The sequence below is a fragment of the Podarcis gaigeae genome (genome assembly GCF_964106915.1).
Source record: "Podarcis gaigeae genome assembly, chromosome: 6".
NCBI lineage: Eukaryota > Metazoa > Chordata > Lepidosauria > Squamata > Lacertidae > Podarcis > Podarcis gaigeae.
In genome coordinates this window covers 11,204,179-11,227,941 of record NC_139682.1, presented here as the reverse complement: position 1 = coordinate 11,227,941, position 23,763 = coordinate 11,204,179, and the positions used below count along the sequence as shown (strand labels likewise).

The following is a 23,763-nucleotide window of genomic DNA, read 5'->3' as shown; positions in this document are numbered from 1 at the left end:
TAATAGGCTATTTTTCTCTACTCTTGAAAGCTTTGTGTGTCTTTGTGTGCATGGCACCGTGAACTTTCTTTTCCACCTGCCTTGCATTCCAAGCTCTCTCATGGTTCCCTTTTATGTTTTATTCAGATACGTTCGGATAAGGACAGCGAGATCCACATAAGATACAGCATCACTGGCGTGGGAGCTGACCAGCCACCTATGGAAGTCTTCAACATTGACCCTGTGTCTGGGAGAATGTACGTGACCCGTCCGATGGATAGAGAAGAAAGAGCATCCTATCACGTAAGCATGCAGCTTCTGGTATCTTAAGGCTTTCAGCCCTCAAAACTTTTCTTCTCTTACCTTCTGGTTGGAGCTGACAATCTCAAAGCACAGCTCAATCAGAATTAAGCATAGAATACACAGTTTTGACACCACCGAAACCAATCCGTCAGCTCCTAACTGGGGGCATGAGGGCAGAGCAACAATTGTGCTTTAGAAATTATTTGACGGAAAGGCTGAAAACGAGTGAGCTCCTGGTTTATTTCTACCCTTCCCTCTACCCCCCCACCCCCCCAAAAAAGAGCAGCTTTCAAAAATCAGTTCTAAGAGAGTCTCTGGTACATGAGGAAAAATGAAAGGGAGAGAGGAGGACAAAACTAGCTCAAGGACCAGTTCTTAACGTTACTTTGGGTCTGTGCTAGAGCATTCCCTTCATCATAGGTCAGATCTCCTGACCAGAGCTGGTGATTAAACATCCAGACCAATGGAATAAGGCATCTAGCTGATTAGCAAGAAGATAAATAACCAGAATGACATCTTATGGCAGGAGTGATGAATCTCATTACATCTTCCAGGCCTTCCCATTTGACATGTCAGACTGTTTTCACCAAACCACAGCCACCTCCCCTAGGACACCAGGTGTGGGGTAGCTAAAGATGTGCCTGGGCCAAAGCAGTTTTGCACTCTTCAAGCCACGGTGATCAGCTGATTGTCCGAATGGGCAAAAAAATGATCATTGTGATGTCAGGTGATTGTAGCTCCTTACCTATCAAACTTGGCCCATGAGAGGTGGGGGAGATAAGGATCCTGCCTTCTAGCTGGATCCCCTTCGCCACCTCTGTCTTAGAGGAAGATCTGTGGTGATCAGTATTATCTACTAAAATGTCCCATGTAGCAATCATGACACTTGTTGCTACTTTTTAAACATTGCATGGCCTCCCATAGGAAGCCCATATTTGTGTATCAGGCTTCTCTTGGTTGCTGCATGAGAAGTCTGGTATCTGAAGTGCTTTGCAGGTTTTTTAAAAAAAATTGTTTATCATTTATTCATTTATTACGTTCACTTTGTAGCCAAGAACCTGATGGCTGCTATATTCAGATATTAAAGGCATGCCAACCCAAAGAGGTGAATATCTGTCTGGCATAAGAGTTTTCATCACATCAGAAAATATGCAGAAGGCTTATGGAGTGCCCAGTTTTTCCACTTACATTTAGAAACATAGGGAACTGCATTACACTGAGTCAGAAAACTGATCCACGTTACTAAAAATTGTCTACAGCAGACATGGCCAAACTTGGTCCTCCAGCTGTTTTGGGACTACAACTCCCATCATCCCTAGCTAACAGGACCAGTGGTCAGGGATGATGGGAATTGTAGTCTCAAAACAGCTGGAGAGCCAAGTTTGGCCATGCCTGGTCTACAGTGACGGGCAGCAGCAGTACTGGTTTCAGATAGGAGCCATTCCTACACTACCTGGAAATGCCAGGATTTGAACCTGGGACCTTCCTGTGTACAAGGTAGATGTTCTACAAATCAGCTATGGCCCCCCTGCAACTTGCATCTGTGTGCTTGCATTTTTCAAAAGCATTTATCCCTTCCTATCTTGTACTATATTTCTATCTTCATCCTTCAATTCTGCTCTAGTAATCGCAAGTTTATCAACCACTGACTCACCAAAACCTTACCAATAGTTTTGTGCCTCTTCCTTCTTGATACTGCAAACCTGTTACTATTTTCTTGCAAGCCAAAATGTCTTGCCAACATCCTGTCCTGCGCAGCAGTCTGCCACCTGCCCATCTGGCACCCAAAATTCTGTCCAGCCTTCTCCGTCTTCCCATTCCCAACATTCATCTGCTACAACAATCTCAGTACACCAGAGTTCAGGTTATTGTGTTTTCCCTGAAGAAATGCAAGAGTCTGAAGAAAATAGTCAGCTGCTTTCTGGAAATCAGAGCCACCTGAGGTTTGCTTCTTACACAGAGGCTGCAAAAGAGATCCTCATTATATAGAGATGGGGGATTAATTCAGTTCAGTTTGAATTTCAAGGTAAACCTACCAAATTAACATTTTGCAAAGCGAAGCATAGCCGCCCTTTGAAATGTGCTCTTCTCCACTTTTCGCAGTGCAGTTCTCCAGCCCAATGTGTAGAAAACACATATATTAGAGAAAATTGCACATACAAATGCATATATTACTGAATATATAGACATGCATTGTATTGGGGGAAATTGCTTTGCAGAAATGAGTATATTTAGGCAATATTGCATACAATATTAGGAGCATTTGCACTAAAATCCTGATGAATTTTGGTGGCAGTGCTCCATAGGGAAGGAGGTGGTCTTTCAGATATTTGGGGCTTGAGTCATTCAGGGATTTAAACATTAAAGTGAGCACATTGAATTGGGTCTAGAAATGAACTTGAAGCCAGCCCAGGACCTTTTGAATGCAGGAATTGACTCTACTACTAAGCTATAGGTAAAGGTAAAGGGACCCCTGACCATTAGGTCCAGTCGTGGCTGACTCTGGGGTTGCGGCACTCATCTCGCTTTATAGGCCAAGGGAGCTGGCGTACAGTCATGTGGCCAGCATGACTAAGCCGCTTCTGGCGAACCAGAGCAGCACACAGAAACGCCGTTTACCTTCCCGCCAGAGCTAGGTTGGCAGGAGCAGGGACCGAGCAATGGGAGCTCACCCCTTTGCAGGGATTCGAACCGCCAACCTTCTGATCGGCAAGTCCTAGGCTCTGTGGTTTAACCCACAGCGCCACCCGAGTTCCTACCACTAAGCTATAGCCCTTGCTCAAAATCTATTGCTTCCCACACATGGATGCAAAGACCTGTCTGCATCCTACATACTGAATGACCTCCTGTGATCCCCAGAAAATATTTGAAGCCTTTGGCCTCCTGTGCTGGGCATGGGTATACGCAGAGCAGAGCCTCTGAGCCAAATGGCTTTTCAAATGGATGCAATCAAGAAACTATGAAATTGTAAGGATTGCTTGCACTGACTTCATCTTCTTAAAGAGTTCCATGGCAAGCACTGATCCTGCCAAGCTGTGTTTGCTTTGTCACACATTGAACTCTGTTGGCATTGCTTGTGGACAGAGGTGAAGGGACGACTAAACTATATTACCTCCTTAGCTGGAGGGAAGAAGAGATTTCCCCAGGGTTAAAGGGGAATCTAAAGGAAAGTTATTTTATCCTCCTTGAACAAAAGCAATTATTTTCTCCAGTGATCCCGGCGAAATATGAAGCAAAAGGAATATTTGAGACTTGGGCTTTGTGCTGCTTCGGAGCTGTCAGTAATGTTTCACTGGTGGCAGACCATTAGAACTGGGGGATAATTGGGGGAAATGGTCTCAGAATAATGCCTTTGATGGAGTCATTAGGATTCCAGCATTAGAAACTCACAGTCCAAAAGAAATAACTTTATCTGTCATAATGACGACTTTCGGCGACCTGGGACTACTTTATAAAAAGCGTTCATTAATAAATATACTGAGTTAAGACAATGGCTTTCAAGGTTGCTTAGAAATGGGTGCCTCTATCTCGTTATGATATATTCATGGCTAGGGGTGAAAACGTTGAGTTTATAATTCCAAAAAGAACTTCCTTTAATCATAGATCTTGAGTTTAGCCGTCTAGCAATACATTAAAATCATTTAATCATAAGGCTGGGGATGTTTAGCCTGGAAAAGAGGAGACTGAGAGGAGATATGATGGCCATCTTCAACGATCTAAATGGCTGTCGCATGGAAGACGGAGCAAGCTTGTTTTCTCCTGCTCCAGAGGGTAGGACCCAAACCAAGTATAGCATCTAGATCAAGGGAAGTAATAGTGCCACTGTATTCTGCTCTGGTCAGATCTCACCTGGAGTACTGTGTCCAGTTCTGGGCACCACAGTTCAAGAAGGACACTGACAAACTGGAACGTGTCCAGAGGAGGGCAACCAAAATGGTCAAAGGCCTGGAAACGATGCCTTATGAGGAACGGCTAAGGGAGCTGGGCATGTTTAGCCTGGAGGTTAAGGGGGGATATGATAGCCATGTTCAAATATATAAAAGGATGTCACATAGAGGAGGGAGAAAGGTTGTTTTCTGCTGCTCCAGAGAAGCGGACACGGAGCAATGGTTCCAAACTACAAGAAAAAAGATTCCACCTAAACATTAGGAAGAACTTCCTGACAGTAAGAGCTGTTCGACAGTGGAATATGCTGCCAAGGAGTGTGGTGGAGTCTCCTTCTTTGGAGGTCTTTAAGCAGAGGCTTGACAACCATATGTCAGGAGTGCTCTGATGGTGTTTCCTGCTTGGCAGGGGGTTGGACTCGATGGCCCTTGTGGTCTCTTCCAACTCTATGATTCTATGATTCAATGGCTTCAAGTTACAAGGAAGGAGATTCCAACCAAACATTAGGAAGAACATTCTGGCAGTAAGAGCTGTTAACAGTGGAACAGAGTCCCACAGAAGGTGGTGGACTCTCATTTCTTAGAGGTTTTTAAGCAGAGGAAGGCGATCTCTCATTGATGCTTTAGCTGAGATTCCTGCATTGCAGGGGGTTCACCTTCTTTCTTCTTCTTTGGGGATCATTCATAGCCAAGGAAGATTGTTTTCCATGAACACAGTCTTAACAGGGTGTCCATAGGTGACTGTAGAGGCCAATACTAGATCCACACGTCCTTCTACAGTGAGGACATAGATTTCCAGGTGGGAGTTAATCACGGTGAGGGTTTGCCAAACGTGCCTTCCTCTTAGCTCGTTTTCCCTTTTCGCCCTGAGTTCATGCTTCCTCAAAGTCCATGACACCTTTGGTAAAGGCTGTTCTCCAATTACAGTGCTTGCAGGCCAGTGTTTTCCAATTGTCAACATTTATTCTACATTTCTTTGGATTTGCCTTAAGAGAGTCTTTAAACCTCTTTTGTTGACCACCAACATTACGCTCTCCATTTTTAAGTCTGGAATAGAGTAGTTGCTTTGGAAGATGATAATCAGTCATCCGCACAACATGACCAGTCCAACGAAGTTGATGTTGAAGAATCATTGCTTCAAAACTGGTGATCTTTGCTTCTTCCAGTACACTGACATTAGTTCACCTATCTTCCCAAGCAACGTGCAAAATTTTTCAGAGACAGCCTTGATGGAATCTTTCGAGGAGTTGGAGATGGCTTATATAAGTGGTTCATATATCACAAGCGTACAGTAAAGTTGGTAATACAATAGCTTTGTAAACAAGCATTTTGGTTTCCCTGCTATGTCCCAGTCCTCAAACACTCTGTGCTTCAAAGCTGCACTCACAGAGCTCAGGCTACCTTCAGATGTCTTCTAAAGGTTGTATTGTTATTTATCTCCTTGGCTCGAGGGTCGCAGAACTCCATACCCTTCAACGTTTCTCTGATGAAAATAGGGATGTTCTGGGATCAAATTAGAAACCAGGACAGCTTCTGTAAACCTGGAAGTGTTCCTGGAAAATAGGGACACTTGGAGGGTCTCCCACAGGCATGAAATGCAATGAAGATACCTAGATTAGCAGATTCACATAAACCCTCTTTGAGCACATGCAGAGATCCGCGTCTTCCTACTGTTGCCTTTCGGTGTCCAATTTCCAAATCAATTAAAATCAGAATTAGTGTAGATATTAATCAGAGTTCTGTTTAATTCCATCCCTAGTTTTCAACAAATGCTTTCCTTTTAACCTAATTGCACTGCTTCGTGATCACAATTATTATATCATTGTGTGTATTTTTTTAATTGTCCGTGTTCATCATCCATTTCCCTAATTAACACCAACCTTATTTTTTGTGTGTACCAAGGGGGAATAGAGTAATTTTCGAATTAATTTGGTTGATGTGTAATGGAAGTTGCTTGGAATAGAACTGTTGGCAAAATCTTCAATACTTCAATCTTCAACGAATGTTGAAAGGAGATCTTTGGAACCAAAGATACAACAACACATTACCAGGCTCTCATGCATCGCTGGGGGGAAAGAGAACTAAAAAAAGATATAGATTTACATAACATTTACATCTACTTGTTTATATGTATAGATACAAATTTAGGGTGGAATTAAAGCAACTTTTACTCAGAGTAGAGCTATTGAAATTCATATAGCTTCATCTTATTCAGTAATTTAATTTAGTGGCTCTACTCTAAATACAGGAAGAACCTTCTAACACTAAGAGCTGTTTGACAGTGGAATGGACTCTCTCAGGAGGTTGTGAACTCTCCTTTTTTTGGAGGTTGTAAAGCAGGGATTGGATAGCCAACTGTCATGGACACTTTAGTTGAGATTCCTGCATTGCAAGGGGCTGGACGATCCCTGGAGTTCCTTGAGGATGCCTTCAAGTGCAGTTTTGCAGGCTGAGAGAAATTCCATAATGTATTCTCTCTCATCACAGTAGTGCGGTGATGGGAAGAGTACTAGAGACAGCCCCCTTAAGCCCAACCAATTATGACTAGACTAAGTTCACCTTGAGTCAGGGGCGAAGGAAGGCGTTGTAACACCCGGGGCAGGTGTCACTATGTAGGGCGCATGTGCGGCAGTGCTATGTACGATGCATGTGCTGTGTAGTGGTTTGCTGCCGGTGCCGCTCCAGCTGCAGCTGCAAGCAGAAGATCCCAGCACCGTCCGTACGGTGTTGGAGTGGCACTGGCTGCAAACCACTATACAGTGCATGTGTGGCGTCACTATGTACGGCGCATGCATGTGAAGCTGCACATGCACTGTACTTAGCGGTTTGCTGCCGGTGCCGGGATCCTATGCTCGTGGCTGCAGCCGCGAACGGAGGATCCTCCAAAAGCGGCTAAGGCAGCGCGATGGCTGTTCGTGCTGCCACGGGCCCCCACAGGGTGACTTCTTGGCACCCCTGCAAACATGGAACCCGCCACACACACACACACACACACACACACACACTGTTGCAACGCCACTGCCTTGAGTTAGCAAACCTGTGGCTGGGCCACTTCTTACTGCAGGTGGGGGCTCACATGATGGAACGTTCCTCCATCCAAAGAAACTCCTTCCAGGGTAGTAAAACAAAGTTCGTAGGAAAGAGATATTCCAGTATAGTCATACCTTGGGTTACATACGCTTCAAGTTGTGTTTTTTTGGTTTACGGACCCGCCGAAACCCAGAAGTACTGGAACGGGTTACTTCCAGGTTTTGGCGGTTGCACATGCGCCGAATCGCTAAATCGTGCTTTCCACATGTGCAGAAGCACTGAATCGCAACCTGTGCGTGCGCAGACACAGCGCTGTGGGTTGCGAACGTGCCTCCCGCAAGGATCATGTTCGCAACCTGAGCATCCACTGTAGTCATTTGCATGGAACGTACTGCAATCAGTGCTATTTTTCTATAAAAGTAAGTGCCAACACGAATGCATCCCTTGTTCTCTTATAATTGCCATGGCGCCCACCTGAGCAGTGCCTGAACTGAGTTCCAGTGAGTTCCGGCTGGGGGAAAAAGCCTGAATGTAATGACATCTGAGGAAAAGAGTGTTTCCCAAGCCTACTTTGGTGTCAGGATTTGCTTGGTAGGCATTGCTTTCTGTGTCATCACCTCAGGCCAGCAGCAGAAGAGACAGAAACTTTTGGTGGCAGTTCCACATCTCTAAAAACGCCTCCCAGTGGAGACCCCACAGCCAGGCTCCCTCTCTGGACTTCTTTCACTATAGGCCGAAACTTTCCTATTTCAACTGGATTTTACTGTTTAAGATTTTACTGCTGCTGCTGCTCCTGCCAGCTTTTGTATTTCTGTTTGTGAGCTCTGCAAGCCAAAGAGTGAGGTATGCGGTAAATAACTATCTAGAAATAACTCAGAGTAATTCAAAAAGTCACAAGCTACGGACAAACTGCCCAAAATGAGAATGATACTCAAGAGCTTTGGAGAAAGCTACCGAGAGCAGGAACAACTGTAAGAATGGTGCTTCTGCCATGCATCTAGATAGATAGATAGATAGATAGATAGATAGATAGATAGATAGATAGATGATAGATAGAATGGTACCTCAGGTTAAGAACTTAATTCATTCTGGAGGTCCCTTCTTAACCTGAAACTGTTATTAACCTGAGGTACCACTTTAGCTAATGGGGCCTCCTGCTGCCACCATGCCACCATGCCGCCGCATTGTGATTTCTGTTCTCATCCTGAAGCAAATTCTCATCCTGAAGCAAAGTTCTTAACCCAAGGTACTATTTCTGGGTTAGCGGATTCTGTAACCTGAAGCGTCTGTAACCCGAGGTACCACTGTAGATAGAGATGATAGATGATAGATAGATGATGGATAGATAGATACTGTAGATAGATAGATGATAGATAGATAGAGATAGATAGAGATGATAGATAGATAGGTAGGTAGATAGATAGATAGATAGATAGATAGATAGATAGATAGATAGATAGATACATGATGATAGATAGATAGATACATGATGATAGATAGATAGATATAGATGGATAGATAGATAGATAGATAGATAGATAGATAGATAGATAGATAGATAGATATAGATAGATATAGATAGATAGATACATGATGATAGATGATAGATAGATAGATAGATAGATAGATAGATAGATAGATAGATACATGATGATAGATAGATAGATAGAGAGAGAGAGAGAGAGAGAGAGAGAGAGAGAGATAGATAGATAGATAGATAGATAGATAGATAGATAGATTAGATAGATATAGATAGATGATAGATGATAGATAGATAGATGATAGATAGATAGATAGATAGATAGATAGATAGATAGATAGATAGATAGATAGATAGATAGATAGATGATAGATAGATGATAGATAGATAGATATAGATAGATGATAGATATAGATAGATAGATAGATAGATAGATAGATAGATAGATAGATAGATGATAGATAGATAGATGATATAGAATATTTATTTGCATCAGCCACTAGCCATAGCAATAAAATAAAATAAAATGTACTGAAGACAGAGGTAAAACTTAACCATAGAAAATACATTTTGGGGTTTACATCAATAATCAAGTAATAGATCTTATTCTAATTGCCCCCGCTAAAAACCTTGCAGTTTTTGCTGTCACCTGATCACCTTGATCTGCTAGAAGAAAGGACACAGTAGCATTGGTTGAGCGACCCAGCATGGACAATAATAGAGGGGTAATAACCTCACTCCTCAAATCTTTGTAAAGAGTGCAAGCCAGAAGCACATGAGCCACTGACTCAGTACTGCCCCCCCCCCAGGGACAACCATTTCTTCAGTGGAATTTTTTGAAATCGACCCTCAAGTACAGCCGAAGGCAGTATATTCAATCTTGCGAAAGTGAAAACACGTCTCTATTTTGGAATTGTTAAATTCTGCAAATAGGGTGCCCGAGTGTCAAAATGACTAGGTGGGAAATAATTATTTATGATTATGATTATAATTTATGATTATGATTATAATCATATCATGGGCAAAATTTCCTTATTGTGGCCAGATTATTCTGTCGCTTGCTATCATATAAAAGGTAAAGGGACCCCTGACCATTAGGTCCAGTCGTGACCAACTCTGGGGTTGCGGCGCTCATCTCGCTTTATTGGCTGAGGGAGCTGGCGTACAGCTTCCGGGTCATGTGGCCAGCATGACTAAGCCGCTTCTGGAAAACTAGAGCAACGCACGGAAATGCCGTTTACCTTTCTGCCGGAGCGGTACCTATTTACTTGCACTTTGATGTGCTTTCGAACTGCTAGGTTGGCAGGAGCAGGGACTGAGCAATGGGAGCTCACCCCATTTGAACTGCGGACCTTCTGATCAGCAAGTCCTAGGCTCTGTGGTTTAACCCACAGCGCCACCCGCGTCCCTTTGCTATCATATAAAGGTAAAGGTAAAGGTACCCCTGCCCGTACGGGCCAGTCTTGACAGACTCTGGGGTTGTGCGCCCATCTCACTTAAGAGGCCAGGGGCCAGCGCTGTCCGGAGACACTTCCGGGTCACGTGGCCAGCGTGACATCGCTGCTCTGGCGAGCCAGAGCCGCACACGGAAACGCCGTTTACCTTTCCGCTGGTAAGCGGTCCCTATTTATCTACTTGCACCCGGAGGTGCTTTCGAACTGCTAGGTTGGCAGGCGCTGGGACCGAGCAGCGGGAGCGCACCCCGCCGCAGGGATTCGAACCGCCAACCTTTCGATCGGCAAGTCCTAGGCGCTGAGGCTTTAACCACAGCGCCACCTGCGTCCCTTTGCTATCATATAGGTGCTGTCTAATTAAATTATTTGCTTTACTGAAGCCCAGTGTTAGTAACTGTTGTGGTGAAAAACCAGAAAAGTAAAGCTTTTGGTTGACAATTTTACTCCAAGCATCTAAGCTGCGCAGAACACCAGAGTCCTGTCTGAAACCTTAAGAATGCTGATTGTCCATTCTTATTTGGGAGCCCATTTTCTCCTATGTCGTACATTTAAAAAAACACTGACAGTTGATTAGTCTAACAAGATCACCTCTTGGATTAAGAGTCAGTAGCTGTGGCCCAAACCTCTGAACAGGAAAACCAGCAGATAAATATTTGTGCAGCCCACATCAGAAATTGCAAGGGTTTCCTTTTTAACCTTCTGTGCCTTCCTGTGGTGGTGCCAGTTGCAAAGTACAGGGAAAAAATCATTCCAGTCTATGGATTTTAATTAATTCCATAGACAAGTTGATAGCCTTTGGACTTCATTAAGTCTCCAGGCCTTCATCTTTTAATTAAGAGCAGCCTGACAAGATCAGACCAATGGTCGATCTAGACAAATACGTCATTTTCAACAGTGGCCTCTTTTATTTATTCTAAAGGAAGTCCACTTCATCACAGAAAAATAGCCAGGTAGTGAATTCCCCATAGCACAAAATCCCAGCTTCTGCACACCAAGCATACAGAGTCTGCAGTCATTATGAATAATGCATTTTTGAGCATTTTTTTCTGCCTCTGGTTTCTCTGTGATTTATTCTGTCTTCAGTTACTCAGGAAAGCCCACAAGCAGAGTGGAGATTCCATGTGCATGTGTTAGAAACATTGGGAGTTGCCTTAGGCAGAGTTAGACCACTGGCCTATCTAGCTCAGTACACTGACTGGGTTTTTCCAGGGTTTCAGGCAGGGGGCATTCCTAGCCCTAGCTGGTGATGTCAGGATTTGGGCCTGGGACCACCTCCATGCAGAGCAGATCCTCTGGTCTGCCACTAAGTTGTCTCCCTTCCCCCTGAGTTCCAATGTTGTCTGCTGCCTCCATTCGGACCCTCCAAGTGTCCCTATTTTCAGGGACAGTCCCGGATTTACAGCCTCAGTTTCTGATTTGATCCCAGAATGTCCTGCTTTTCCTTAGAACATCCCTATTTTCATAGGAGATATGTAGGAAGGTATGGCGCTATTTGACACACACACACATTCCGAGCCAAGGAGATAAATAACTATACAACCTTTAGAAGACATGTGAAGATGACACTGTATAGGGAAGTCTGTTTAATGTTTTAGTATGTTTTTTTATATGTTGGAAGCCACCCAGAGTTGTTGTTGTTGTTGAATAGGACACCCCTATTTTCACTGAAGAAATGTTGGAGGGTATGTCCATTGCCCCAACAAGGCAAATCAGGCCTGTGGTGGCAGTACAGTTAGGTGCATAGTGAAGATTGTTGCAACTGAACCCCATGTAGCTTGAGCTTCAAAAGTAGCCTGCAATGTGCTATGGAGGTCTGTGGTTCAGAGAGACAAAAATCAGCCATCCTGCTACCTGCTCTAATGGATCCACGTGCAACCGTTCCCATGTGGCAAACTACTGAACTGCAGGTAGCACCTTTTGGGCTTCTACTGACTCCACCTCCCAGGGGGTGGGCATTTGGGCCACATCTGGATAGCAAGGAGTACAAAATGAGCTCACGGGTTCTCCTGAGCCTAGCTTGATGTCATGAGTCCAGGTTCCCGGCTTGATAACACAGCAAGCGTAGTTACCGTATTTTTCGCCCCATAGGGCACACCGGCCCATAGGGCACACCTAGTTCTTTGGGGGGGAAATAAAGAAAAATATATATTTCCCCCCCAGGCGTGGGGCTGGGGAAGCCCGAGCTTCCCCCGACCACAGCCCCCAGAACAGGCTGCTATCCGCAAGCCTAGGGAGCCCAATGGGAAGTCGCGCTGGTCTCCCCAGGATTGTGGATATCTGCCCGAAGCCCGTGGTGCGCTCCGCTGCGCACCCCAGGCTTCGGGATGCAGGCAGCTCCCGGCGCGACTTCCTGATGGGCTCCCACGGCTTGCGGAGAGCTGCCCGAAGCCCGGGGTGCACTCCACTGCATGCCCCGGGCTTTGGGATGCAGGCTGCTATCCACAAGCCTAGGGAGCCCTATGGGCTCCCCAGGCTTGCGGATAGCTTCCTGAAGCCTGGAGAGCGAGAGGGGTCAGTGCGCACCGATACCTCTCGCTCTCCAGGCTTCAGCAAAGCCTGCATTCACCCCATAGGATGCACACACATTTCCCCTTCATTTAAAAAGAAGATTTATTGCGACAACGAACAGAAATCTCCAGACGGCCCTAACAAGCCGCCAGCATTATCAATCATGGTGACCCTTCTGAAGACTGCTTCCGGTTTTGACAGAAGATACTGAACTTACGTACTTTACATCTCTTGCTCTGCTTCCTGTCTAATATTCTACGACATCGGGGGCTGATTGGCTCAGCTCCAGCCTCTTCCTGTCCTGACAAGCTGTCACTGTGTAAGCTCGTGCCTTATTGAATGTCTGGAGAGTTTTGGCTGTCTTCCAGCCCACTCTCCAATGTTCCCTTGGCAACCTGCATTCCACTGCCCAGAGGAGTTGCCTCTAACTGCTGTATCCTTTGCTCAGCCTGATTAACCTCTGAGCTTCTCTGTTCCTGGCTGCTATTTGCAGCCAACTGCAAATCTTCACTGAGAGCTGTCTCATTCCTGACACTTGTGCCCTCATGTGCTTCTGCAGCCTTGCTCAATCTTTGGTCCTGACTTCTAGTTTGGTCCGTCATCCTGCCACCCAGTTTGCCCTTCAGTCCTGAACAGCACAGAGTTAAACGATGGTGTTCACTCCTATAAGATGAGCTTGGGTAAGTTTAGGAGAGAATCAAACATATTCATGGAGGTTGAGGCTACTAACTCTGATAGCTACGTTCCACTTCTATTGTTGGAGGCAGTGTGTCTCTGAATGTCAGTTTTAGGGAATTGAAACTGGGGAAATTACCATTGGGCTCAAGTTCTACTTGTGGGCTTCCCAGAGGTATCTGGTTGTCCACCATGACAAGAGTGCATTTATTGCATTTGTTAAAAAAAAGACAAAGAAGAAACCGAGCCTCATTTTTAGTCCTTAAATGTATATTTTGTACTTTGTAATTCTAAAATAATGAAATATGTATGATACGTCCATTCCCCACCTGTGTATTTACAGCTTTGCTGCTTCCCTGCTTAGCAATCCCCACTTGTGTTAGATGCAGCTATTCAATAATGTCAAAGGGCAAAGGGCAGATTGCCCTTGGGGTGGGGGGGAAAGTAATTCTCAGCTAGAATTAAAGTTATTATCTTCAAACTGAAATGGCGATGGATTCCTTCTTTGCTCTATCTCCAGCTCAGAAAAAACACCTCCTTTCTGAGATAAAGCAGAGAGCAAAGCAGATATCTCATCCTTTCACATCTGCCTCCCCTCCCTTCCCAGACAAAGTTTTAATTATATTTGATAGCTCTTCTTTGAAATCTCCAGGAGTTAAGTAATTTCTTTGCACTGTAAGCCTATCGGCGTGTCGCCTGCACTGCCCCACATACATATGCATTCGCTCGCGGTTTGCACTCGAGCAAAAAGCAATTCAGCGAACTAGTGTCTCGTAATCTCACTTAAAGCTGCTGCCGTGATACACGCAGACAAGCCCTGGTTGACACATCTGTTTAATGGCACATTTGTGTCAAGAGCTGGGCTGGCAAGTGGGGATTCCCCAAGCAGAGGTTCCGGTGAAGGATGCTTGGCAAATATAGTCTTTGCGGATACCGATATGAACTAACCAGATCTGAGCTTTCCACATGAATTTGCAAATCACTTCTAGGGAAGGAGGGACACACTATAATCTGGTCCATCCCAGTTCTCAGAGGGAACAGGACTCAACCCATTCTGCCCTGCTTCCAGGTGGGTTTTTAATGGAATCTCCTTACAAACCCACCAGGCTATCTATCTATCTATCTATCTATCTATCTATCATCTATCTAGCTATCTAGCTAGCTATTTATTTGATTAATAAGTCTCTACTTGTGGCACATCTCAAAGCACATTTTCACAAAATGCTTAGATAAAGCAAGTGGGTATGTAAGAACAATTCAAAACCACTACATCTATAAAAACAGATAAAGCAATTACATGGATAAAAAAAACAATTTCAAACCCAAGACAAGTAGCTACTGGGATCAGAATCTCCATTTAGAAAGTTTGCTTTAAATATACATTTAAAAGCATCTTACTGTGTGGTCCGAGGATTGTGGTCTGCTTTCATTCCCCCAACTTTCCCCCCTTTAACGTTTCTGAAATTGTGTATCCAGCTTATCACAGCCTGAGCAGTTATCTACTTGATATTGTGCACCTTGAATGAACATAGAACAACCCCCTTCCCATGGAGCAATGGGGTTTCATGCTGTTTCAGGAAGAATTTGCAGGGGAAAAACAACCCAAATCAAAACTATGGCTGTAATTGTAATCTCACCTACGTAGGAGTAAGCCCCACTCAATTCAGTCAGTCTTACTTCTGAGATGACACGTTTGGGCTTGCAGCCTCAGGTGTTCACTGCCTTTCACACCTCCAGTGCAGATCGCCACTCAAAAAAATATTTTCAAAAAATATTAAGGCACAATTTGAGAATAAATACTCCACAAGTAGAGACTTATGAATCAAATAAATAGCTATCTAGCTATCTTTCTAAGAATAGGTATTTAAATGTGAATTTTGTGCATATTCCGTCAGCTCCAGCTGGTGACCCAGCTATACCCCTACCTGCACAGGAAAACCTAACTTCTGTTATCTGTGCTCTGGAAACCTCTAGGTTAGATTACTGCAATATGTTAGGTGTGGGGCTGCCTCTGAAAATGGTTCGGAAACTTCAGCTGGTGCAGAATTCAGTGGCCAGGTTGCTCACCAGGGCAAAACAGTTTGAGCATATTACAACGATCCTGGCCCAACTGCACTGGCTGCCAATTAGTTTCTGAGCCCGATTCAATGTGCTGGTTTTTGTCTGTAAAGCCTTAAACGGCTCAGAACTGCAATACCTCAAGGACCGCCTCTCCCTATGATGTTGCTGTTGTTGTTGTTGTTTAGTCGTTTAGTCATGTCCGACTTTTTGTGACCCCATGGGCCAGAGCACGCCATGTACTCCTGTCTTCCACTGCCTCCCGCAGTTGGTCAAACTCATGTTGGTAGCTTCGAGAACACTGTCCAACCATCTTGTCCTCTGTTGTCCCCTTCTCCTTGTGCCCTCCATCTTTCCCAACATCAGGGTCTTTTCCAGGGAGTCTTATCATGAGGTGGCCAAAGTATTGGAGCCTCAGCTTCACGATCTGTCTTTCCAGTGAGCACTCAGGGCTGATTTTCTTCAGAATGGATAGGTTTGATCTTCTTGCAGTCCATGGGACTCTCAAGAGTCTCCTCCAGCACCATAATGTAAACCTATGTAAACCGGCCCAAACGCTGCAATCATAATCTGAGGCCCTTCTTCATGTGACTCCACCACAGGGGGTGTCAACATGTGAATGGGCCTTTTCTGCAGTGGCTCCCCACTTGTCAAACACTCTTCCCAAGGAGGCTCGCCTGGAGCCTTCATTACATATCTTTAGGCACCAGGCAAAAACGTTTGTCTTCAACAAGGCCTTTGGTTGATGAACATTCTACAGCATTTTAAATGTGTCTGTGAAAGGAGGGTTATTGGTTTGCTTTTGTTCATATTTTTATTTTGTATTTTTGTGCTGTGAACCACCCTGCCATCTTGGAATGAAGGGCAGTATACAAACTTAATAAAAATAAAATAATAATAATAATAATACTAGTAGTAGTTGTAGTAGTAGTAGTAAAAAAAAAAATATTTATACCCCACCCTTCCCGGTTCAGAAAACTGGGCTCAGGGCTGCTAACAACAAATTTAAAACACTTAATTGATGCAACAAAAACCAGCATAAAATACACTATAAAACATGAATAACAATAAATTCAAAAATCAAAAATCAATTTAGGGGGTGGGAATCCATCCAATAAACATCAGATGATCATCAGGCCTAGCTTGCTAAATTAGTCCTATTTGGGCCAGCGAGGAGACCAGGGGAGAATTAGCTATGGGATCCCAGAGCGGGTAATCTTCATAAAAATGGGAGGGGGGAGGAAGGGGGGAAAGATCAGGCTAAGTTCAATTTGAAAGCAAGACAGAATAGCTCTGTCTTACAGGCCCTGTGGAAAGAAGTTAAATCCTGCAGGGCCCTGGTCTCATGGGACAGAGCGTTCTACCAGGTCGGAACCATCACTGAGAAGGCCCTACTGGGACTGAGATTGATTGTCCAGCATCTTCAGGTAGAGGTGAGAAGGAATTATGGATGGAACCCCGAAGGATCACTGCCATCAAGCAAAAACAATACTGATCTAGATAGGCCAATGATCTGACTCAATATCAGACAGGTTCCTATGTCCCTAAGTCTCTACATGTACACCTCCACCCTGGCAAGCAAGAGATGTTATCCCAGTTCAAGCGCAGATTCCAGCCAGGCAAAAGCATTCAAGAATGATGCAGAGCAAGGCTGGTGAGGGGTATGATCTGGGGAGAGGAGCATGACCTGGGAAGAGGGGGAAATGGAAGAGAAATGGAGTGAATTGTGTTCCTGTGTTTTCACATGAAGACACGCTGGGGAAATATGTGCAGAAAACCACTTTCCCCCCTCAGATAATGCGTCAAAAGAACTGTGTCAAATAGAGGTGACAAAGGATGACATTTAAAAATAACAAGTCATGGAGAATTGGTGGCATTTGAGGATCATTGAAGAGCTAAGATATGAAACTGCTGAACTATTAACTAAAATATGCAACTTCTCCATAAAAAATACCTTCTTAACCCATTGACTGGAAGGTAGCCAAAGTAAAACCAATTTATAAAAGTAGCCAGGTGGGATCCAAGAAATTACAGGCATGTCAACCTAACTTCTGTCTCTAGTAAATCAGTCGAAAGCATGATTAAGACTAGAGTTGTTAAACCTTTAGAAAAGTAAGCCGTGCTTAGGAAAAGGCAGCATGGCTTCTGCAAAGGGATGCTTCCCTTCGCTAGCTTTTTAACCTTTCCTTTTAACAAATTCCTCACCAAAGAACCCTGAAGAAACATAGCAATGTTGGGATGAGAAAACCAGAGCTCCTACCATCCCAGTTAATGGATTTTAAAACAAGAGGTTAGGAATAAATGGATAACCTTTCACAACCAAGGGAAAAGAACATAAAGGGGTGTGTGTGTGTGTGTGTGTGTGTTTCCCCCTCCTGTTAATATTATTTAGCGTATTTATAAAATGTTTCAGGGTCAGGGATAGAATACGAAGTGGGTAACTTTGCAGGTGAAACCAGCCTTTTTCAAAGGCTGAAATTCTGAGCAGACTAGAAAGAGTTCCAAATGGATTTCTCCAAACTCAGGACCAGAAGAACCTCCTGGATCAGCTCAATGGCCCATCTAGTCCAGCATTCTGTTCTCACAGTGGCTAACCAGGTGTCTAGGGGAAGGCTTCAATCAGAACCTCAATGCAACAGCATTTTCTTCACTTGTGCTGCCCAGCAACTGGAATTCAGAGGCCTACTGCCTTTGATGCTGGAGATATCACATGGCCATGATAGCTGACAGCCCTTGATGGTCTTATTTCCCATAAATTTGTCTAAACCCCTTTTAAAGTTGGCCATCTTGTGACAGTAAATTATGTAGCCTGTGAGCTAAATTTGCATTAAATGTTGGCGGATGGACAAGAGAATGCCAGCTCAGATTCAATGCAAGCAAAGTGATTCGCAATGGAATTCAAGACATACAATATATTTGTTAAGTGTTTGTATATGCTCTTAATTAGTGTCATTTGGCTGTATCTCCCCAAGAAAGAGCTGCAAACTCATCGAACAAAATCTGAAAGAAAATGGAACAAGGTAAAAGGGAAATCCAAGGGAAGGTCCTAAAATTAAAATACCGAACATCTTAGTACCATTGTGGCCCATCCATGCTTAGAACCTACTACACACTGTCAGTTGTGCAACCTTAAAATGTGTACCATGGATGTGGAGACAGTCCAGTAGCATGGCAGTACTTCATTATGAGGACTTACTAAACAAATTCCAGACCTGCTTATATCCAGAATTGCCATTGCTCTCAATGGAATTTTCTTGGAAGTCAATACACTCAAGGTTGCATTACTAACCACATACCCCCTCAACTGCCCTGATTAAATCAGGACATCCTGTATGTGTGATATCTCTCACGAGAGCCCGGAGCCCAAAACCGCACGTTTTTGGGCTTTATGCTCTCACAAGGGTCACATGACATGTGTGGGAGAGTGGCCTGGAAGACACAGGTCCTGGTTTTCAGCCTCAATGTGTTGAATGCTATATAATCAGAAGGGCTGGTCACCAGATTTATCTGTGGCCCAAACCCTGAACCAAAGTGGACCTATCTGGAGAGATCTGGGTCCCAGATTGCTGCAGGTCAGGTTGAGAGCCCAGAGCCATTTGGGGCTTTCAGTGGAGAGGGGCAGCGGGCAGGAAGAAGAGGCAAGTGTGTGACAAGGCTGAGAAAGGAGAAAAAGGGGGCACTCAGCAGTAGCATCTTCACAGGAGAAGGTAGGGGAATGCCTTTCCCACCAGTCTTCTCATTCCTCCAGAGCCTCTCCTCTTTCCTGATCCTTCCTTCCCCCTGAAGCCACTTGGATAGGAGCAGCACCAGCAGGATTTTCCTGATATCACCTTGTGGCAATCATAAAGAGTCCCCGGATGTTTGACGGTCTATTGATCCCTGTGCCACCACTGTGATTGCTTCCCTGCTGCCACCAACCCGTTTTTCTTGGGTACACACGGAGTCCAGACAGTTGTTAACATTAAACCAATTAAACAAGTTTATTAATAAGCATTAACAAGTTTATGGTTTCAGATCATTTTTCTTGTCAGTTTCTTAATCTTAGTTTCTTTACTGAGCTATACCTTCATATTACCTACTAACTGACTATACCAACTGTTTAACTGACTCCTCCTAACAGATTCTCTCACTCACTCACATCAAACTATCACAACCCACAGACTTACCCTCCCTTCCTCTTCTCTAACACCCGACTGACTCCTTAACAACACGAACTCTAACTCCTCCCCTTGGGTTCCCACTGGCCAATCACTTCACACTCATTTAACCCTTTCCTTATGACCCAGCATGATGTCATCTAAGAGGGCAAACGCCACACACCTTGATGGCATTTGAAGGATGTGTGGAAGTAGCAGCTCCCACACTACAAAGGTGGTGCAATTTGGGCTGCTCACATGCAGATATTTCTGCATCAGTGGAAAGGGCAGGTCAGTTTCTTTCCAGTACACATCAGTTTTGCATGTGTTTATTCCTAAATCCATTTCATCCCATTTTAGGATTAAACCTGCACAAAATTTGGATTCTAAAATACATGGTTTTGAAGCAGATTTTATCCTAAAAGATGGACTTTTAAATTGATTGAACCAAGAACTGTATTGCAACATTCAGAGAAGTGGACTCTTGGAAGGATAATAATTGTTCCGATTCATGTATCCCCATCCAGGAGGTGAAAATTAGACCAGTTCATTTTTTATTTTTTTTAAAAGGACTGTACAAAGTTCTCCTCCACATCCCTACAACAACACGTTATTTATTTGCAATTAGTTGTTGAGTCCTCAGCTGAAATGGCATGCTGTGTTCAATCATTTTTAGTATCAGTGTGAATAACCACAAAAATGACCCACTAGGAACAGGAAAAAGATTTTTTTTAAAAAAAACTACCTACATAAATAGACAGAACAATGAGTAATCATCTGAGAAAATGGAAGATGGGTTTTTTAGGATGAAAAAAACAGATGGTGGTTCTGAAGAAATGATGTGTTCTTAATATTTGTATTGATAACGGCTTGGCAGAGAAAAAAGTTCCGGAAGTTTTCTGTTCTTCTTGATTGATTGCTTTTGCCTTTATCGTTTCTGGGTTTGGGCTGCAGAAATAAAAAAATCTGTCTCTATAAAGGCATTTTCCGCTCTCCTGTGCATGGACATTTGTTGATGCAGTGGCCTGAGAGACTAAATAACCTACTGGTGAGGCTGCCACAGTGTAACTCTGCCATACAGAAAGCAGGAGGAAGGATGAAGAATCCTTAGGTCCCAACAGGACTTCAAAGTATGACAATGTGTCCTCCGTTTTTTGAGAAATCCAAAGCCCAGATAGCATCCCCCAAAACTGATACCGCACACTTAGAGTTTAGTGCAAATCCAGTGGAACTTAGAATCATAGAGTCATAGAGTTGGAAGAGACCACAAGGGCCATCAAGTCCAACTCCCTGCCAAGCAGGAAACACCATCAGAGCACTCCTGACATATGGTTGTCAAGCCTCTGCTTAAAGACTCCAAAGAAGGAGACTCCACCACACTCCTTGGCAGCAAATTCCACTGTCGAACAGCTCTTACTGTCAGGAAGTTCTTCCTAATGTTTAGGTGGAATCTTCTTTCTTGTAGTTTGGAACCATTGCTCCGTGTCCGCTTCTCTGGAGCAGCAGAAAACAACCTTTCTCCCTCCTCTATGTGACATCCTTTTATATATTTGAACATGGCTATCATATAACCCCTTAACCTCCTCTTCTCCAGGCTAAACATGCCCAGCTCCCTTAGCCGTTCCTCATAAGGCATCGTTTCCAGGCCTTTGACCATTTTGGTTGCCCTCCTCTGGACACATTCCAGTTTGTCAGTGTCCTTCTTGAACTGTGGTGCCCAGAACTGGACACAGTACTCCAGGTGAGGTCTGACCAGAGCAGAATACAGTGGCACTATTACTTCCCTTGATCTAGATGCTATACTCCTATTGATGCAGCCCAGAATTGCATTGGCTTTTTTAGCTGCCGCGTCACACTGTTGGCTCATGTCAAGTTTGTGGTCAACCAAGACTCCTAGATCCTTTTCACATGTACTGCTCTCAAGCCAGGTGTCACCCATCTTGTATTTGTGCCTCTCATTTTTTTTTCAAGAAATGAGGTCAGGTTTCCCCATTACTATGATGCATAAAGAAAGTCAATATATCTTCCTCTTCCTTTTTCTCTTTTATAGAAAAAACAGCTTTTTTCATATGTACAGCTGCACCACTCATGAAGTTTGTCCAGATCACAGAAATTCAAGCAAGCCGCTAAAACTGCAGCACAACTTCAAGGTTCATATTATTATGCATAGCAAAATCAGCTGGATAGCTTTTCTATAGAAAACCCCATAGAAAATTTCCATTATTATGACAGTTATAAATCCTAATGTTGTCGAAGAGTCTAAATGACAGAAGATGACACATAGCCTCGCCGAGTGCTGAATCCCATTACTGACGTGGTTTTTCCCTTCCTCTCTTTTTCTTAACAGCTTCGAGCGCATGCAGTGGATATGAATGGAAACAAAGTAGAGAACCCCATTGATCTCTACATCTACGTTATTGACATGAATGACAACAGGCCAGAGTTCATAAACCAAGTCTATAATGGATCTGTTGATGAAGGATCCAAACCAGGTATGGTAGGAATTGCCCGTGGAACTGCTGCAAGTCTTTAGATAATAAAGTGCTGTTTTATATTGTGTCCCTTGCCCATCCTTGGATGTTAGGCATTGTTGTTTATTTCTATATAGAGCGCCCATTAAAGAACAAGAGGGGGTGTGGAGGAATTCCAGAGCAGTTGACACATTCAGCCCTTGAACAGCATTCGGCCCATTCATACCAAATCATAAAAACGACAAGATTCTTTTAGTGCAAGGAAATAGATGCTATTAGTCAAGAGCCCTATTTAGGCGTTACAAGCCCAGGCCAGACCCATACAGAGGCAGGGGTACACTTGCCCTGGGCTTCGGAGGGCTAAGCTGGCTGGGGGCTTCACTGGACTTAAACTGTTATGCCATGAATGCTCCTTGCCTCCAAGCGGACCAATGATGTAATGGATGAAATGGTGATGGGCAAAAGGCCCATGCCTGTCCATATGCACTGCAAGGGATGGGGGTGGCGCTGTGGTCTAAACCACTGAGCCTCTTGGGCTTGCCGATCAGAAGGTCAGCGGTTCGAATCCCTGTGATGGGGTGAGCTCCTGCTGCTAACCTAGCAGTTTGAAAGCATGCCAGTGCAAGTAGATAAATAGGTACCGCTGCGGTGGGAAGGTAAACAGCGTTTCTGTGTGCTCTGGTTTCTGTCACGGTGTCCCGTTGCTCCAGAAGTGGTTTAGTCATGCTGGCCACATGACCTGGAAAACTGTCTGTGGACAAACGCCGGCTCCCTTGGCCTGAAAGAAAGATGAGCACCGTGACCCCATAGTCGCCTTTGACTGGACTTAATCATCCAGGGGTCCTTTACCTTTTACCTTTTTTATATGCACTGCAAGTCTTCAATAGTAAAATCTGGACTGCATACTTGTGTGTAGCATCAGTTCAGATTAGGCGGCAGCGCTGAGGCAGCACATCTCATGCTCAAGACTCCTGCCCTGGGTTTCAGACAAGCTCTGCATGGGCCTGGCATGAGCTGTACTAAGTAACTCTGGGGTCTGTGTGAGCTGACTAGGGGTGGGGTGGTATTTGATTCAGTTTGCATTTAAAGGCAAATGTACCTAATTTGCACTTTCTGAAAACTGAAACAGAGGCAACTTTCTGAAAACTGAAACAGAGGCAGCCTTTGAAATCCGCACTTCTCCAAATTTTACAATGGGTTCTCTGGCCAAGTCATATATACAAAAATGCATATACTAGTATGAAATGTGCATAAAAATGGATATATTCATGAAAATGTATTATATTAGGAAACACTGATTTGCAAAATAAATAAATAAATAAATAAATTGGGGAAACTGCAAATAAAAAATGTGTTTATTAGGAGAAATCCACACTAAAGTGTTATTGAATTTTTGAGAGGATTATATTATTATTATTATTATTATTATTATTATTATTATTATTATTATTATTATGGCAAACTCATGTAGAACTGAGAATAATACTGGAAATCAAGAAACTGACAGAAGCCAAAACGGACACATTGACCTGTGCCTAGTGCTGAGTAGCCCCTACCTTTGACTTCCATGCAAAAGTTCCTTTCCTAAAGGACTTTCCTTGAGTGAGGAGACTTAATGCAATTCCCTCCAGCTGTTGTTAGAGTACAGCTTCCAACAGTCCCACCTGCATGGCCAAAGTTCAGGGATTATGGAATATGTAATACAGCAAAAGTCGGGACACAGGTGGCGCTGTGGGTTAAAGCCTCAGCGCCTAGGACTTGCTGATCGAAAGGTCGGCGGTTCGA

The 23,763-nt window shown here is 44.0% G+C and overlaps 1 protein-coding gene across 8 annotated transcripts in view; it reads left to right on the top strand.

The window, feature by feature from the left end:
* Positions 1–23,763, top strand: part of CDH4 (cadherin 4) — a 796,373-nt gene that overhangs the window by 610,299 nt on the left and 162,311 nt on the right. For all 8 annotated transcript variants that reach the window (XM_083744192.1, XM_083744197.1, XM_083744196.1 and 5 more), the window contains 2 exons: positions 127–282; positions 21,855–21,999. In XM_083744192.1, coding sequence (XP_083600318.1) covers positions 127–282; positions 21,855–21,999 — 301 coding nt within the window. The remainder of the gene's footprint in view (positions 1–126; positions 283–21,854; positions 22,000–23,763) is intronic.